At 38.7% G+C, this 3,337-nt stretch overlaps 1 protein-coding gene across 1 annotated transcript; it reads right to left on the reverse strand.

Moving 5' to 3' along the window:
• Positions 1-654: 654 nt before the first annotated feature.
• On the reverse strand, positions 655-2,976 carry LOC107324050 (claudin-8-like). Its single transcript, XM_015883732.3, has one exon. It carries the CDS (start codon positions 2,797-2,799, stop codon positions 2,131-2,133), a length of 669 nt encoding a protein of 222 aa, XP_015739218.1. The 5' UTR covers positions 2,800-2,976; the 3' UTR covers positions 655-2,130.
• Positions 2,977-3,337: the final 361 nt, after the last annotated feature.

Here is a 3,337-nt window from a genome sequence, read left to right on the forward strand (position 1 = left end):
TCAGATGAACTGGTAAAAGAGGAGGATGGAGTAATGTGCAACTATCAGATGTTAATGCTAGATGTGAAAAGCGTAGGTTTTCTTTCAAATCAGTCCAAAATACTCAAATAAAGCAGTTTTATCTTTAAACTATTTGAAACTGAAGTTATTGCTGTAAATGACACACCCAGTTCAAATTTGATTTCCAGATCAACCTTCTGATAGTAAAGCATTTAGGATCCCTTAATTAAAGTTATAGAAAGCTGCACTTAATTACTTCTTAAGCACTTCTATCTGCATAAAGTTGCATTACATTGCATACATCATTATTTAAATCCATTACCTACACATAAATACGCATCACATTTGCATTGCAAATGTCTTCATCCTCTGCTGGGTTAATCACAAATGTCATATCGAAATCAATCCAAAAACTTCTGGCTTACTAATCAAATATTTATTAAAATAAATATGTATTATATGATACACATACAATAAAATAATAGATTAAGGTCTTCCGGGTAGTATAAATTATAATCAAATTTAAGAAAACAATTCCATTGAAATAACTTGTCTGGTCCAGAGAGAGCTGTTGTTAAATATATTGTGCATACCACACATATGGTGGCATCCACCATTAGACAACATAAGAAAATATATTTTAGTACTAGAAAATCTATGCAGAAATGTCACCTTAAAGACTCATTTGGAATTAATAAGTGCTAATTTGACTTCTCAAGAGATGAGCAGAGCGCTTTAAACCTCTTTCTTAGTAACAAGAAATTCCCACCAAAAGCTCTGAGCTGGTTGTCTTAAGTGTAAATGAGCATTAGCTAACATATGTAATACATATCCACGTTTGGCCACATGGTTTCATTTAGGTTCATCTGAAGTCAAATTTATAAAAGGCTTTTTAAATTAAATGTAGCTTTCCATGTTCTTCAAATTGAACCATCAAACAATTATATAGAGGCATTGCTCTGTACAACTTGAAAAGTCATTTTCAGATACCAGTAAAAGATACAGGAAAGGATCAAACTGTGCCATGAAATATCAATGAAATGGTACCGTCTGTTACTACTACCAAGGAAAAATGTTTTTAAATGGAACTCCCCTGGTCACTTATCAGTATATACCCACTTTTAAAAGCAGATTCCAAATTTTCATCTGTGAGAAAGCACAACTAAAAATACTGTTGGATTCCACACAATGGACAGATAGGAATCATGTTACTCAGATCACATTTTATGTCTTGTAAATATAAAGCAGTCAGGACAACATCAGGATGTGGTTTTTGCAGGTATAAGATATAGGCAGGAACTCTTGATCTTCCAGTGTGCAAGTGAGGATTGAGCATTTTCATTTGCCTGGCTTCTTTAGTTACACTTGACATAATCACAGTGCTTTAAAGTGCATGAAGACAGATAGTCTGTCCTGCATTTTATAGTAGAGAAAAACCCTTTAAAGATGGGATATACCAGGCAACGGAAAGTTAATACATTCATGACAAAGTCTGGTGAAGTGAATACAAATTTTATTATTCCATGAGATTAATTCTGTGCCCTGCAAAAGATGTAGGAAGGATACATCAGCTCCATAATAGTCTGTGAAACCCACAGTCAATCAAAGGTCTCTGACAAGGGAGCGTGAACTTTTGTGTGCTAGTACTGGAAATAAGATTACTGAAGCTTTTCCATTAATGCAGTGAGTTTTTCCACCACTCTGCCAAATCCATGCTTCTCATCACAAAGACTTTACATTAGAGTAAAATGCACTACTACCTTTGCCTGTCATGGTCTTAGTGGAGGGCAATGGTACTATTGTACAGCAGCTGCCTGCCTTCCAGCCCAACCATACTGTTAGTCTTCCACAAGGGTTTCCTGGCAGCTGTTGCTTCTTTCCATGCCAGTTTTCTTTCCCATAAAATGGTGAGATTTTTCTATTGAGGTCTAACATAATGTCCATGTAATAACATTTCCTACAAACATGCCAGAGAGCAAATAAGTGTATCAGTAGTAAGTAGCAAATGAAAAAAAATAAAATAAAAAAAAAATAAAAAATTGTTCATCTATTACAGACTCACAGTTTTATTAGGCAATGCAGTCAATTGGGATGTATCAACATAGTAAGTAGAAAGAGTCCATGTAGCCACTACACGTACGCCTGCATGCTTAGCAATGGCCCTCCGGCCGTGACAGGTTTGTACAATCTGTGATGAGGAAGTGAAGGATACCTAGATTTTGGGGATGTACCAGCCCAGCACCAGAAGCTACAGTACATTGCTCCCGCAACAACTAGAAGTGCAGCGCTCACCCAGCCCACATAGAGAGCAGCTCCTAGTTCTCGTTTCAGTGGTGTAGGGACTTTTGGATCGTAGAAGTCATGAATGATGCCACCACCAGTCCAGGACACAGGGATCAGAACAAGGACACCCGTCAGAAGAAAGGCAACTCCAGCTGCCAATATGAAGATACTGATGCCCTGGGGATCCTCCTTGGTCCAGTGAGTGTTCTTCACACCAACAACAGCCATCAAAAAGGCAGTGATTGAGAGGAGCACAGCAGTGCACATGAGGGCTCTGAACGCCTCTAAGGGTGGGGGAAGAGCCAGGATAGAGTCGTAGAACTTGCACTGTAGCCTGATGCCCATCTGGCTGATGCAGTCCATCCACAGTCCTTCCCAGACAGTCTCAAAAACCACGATGTTACTGTCAATGTGGGCAGAAACTCTCCATTGTGGCATAGCTGTAGCTGCCAAAGTCCCAACCATGCCCACACCTCCAAATATTAGACCAATCATTTGTAATGCGCAGCAAGCCATGCTTCTCCTGAAAAAGGCACCTTAAGCAAGGAGGCCTAGTAAGTCTTCCAAAATCACTCATTCACTGAAGAAATATGAAGCATGGGAGAGAATACTTTCTCCTGTTGATTCCTCATATGGTGAGATGCTGATTTTTTTCCGAAGAAGCTCTCTTCAGTAGGAGGTTCAGACAGGTGGAAATCTATTTCTGACTGGCTAAAAGAACCTGCTATTTATTTGCTTTGAAATCCTCTTTGACTGGAACACCTACCCATCAAGCCTAACGAGTTTCCAGCCAATGGAACACTAGGGAGGGGTTAATTTTACTGCTGCTGATGCGTATTGTGTCAGTAGTGATTTTATAATTAAGTAAGTGCCAGGGATTCACTTAAAAGCAACCCATTGCAGGGCTAATAATTTCTTAACTGCAAGATTGCAGCTATGTTGAAATTCAGTGCAGAAAGTTTGAACTTGCCTCTTCAAATATTATGTAAAATAGATCATTACAGTTGTCCTTATGACAGAAGTTAAACTTCAAGTGGGGCTTACTTTCAAAGTA

The sequence above is a fragment of the Coturnix japonica genome, chromosome 1 (assembly GCF_054131305.1).
Source record: "Coturnix japonica strain WE chromosome 1, WE-NBRP24, whole genome shotgun sequence".
Lineage (NCBI taxonomy): Eukaryota > Metazoa > Chordata > Aves > Galliformes > Phasianidae > Coturnix > Coturnix japonica.

What these genes read in the sequence shown, in the direction of transcription:
- LOC107324050 (XM_015883732.3), bottom strand. Translation starts at nt 2,799, where the DNA reads ATGGCTTGCTGCGCATTACAAATGATTGGTCTAATATTTGGAGGTGTG.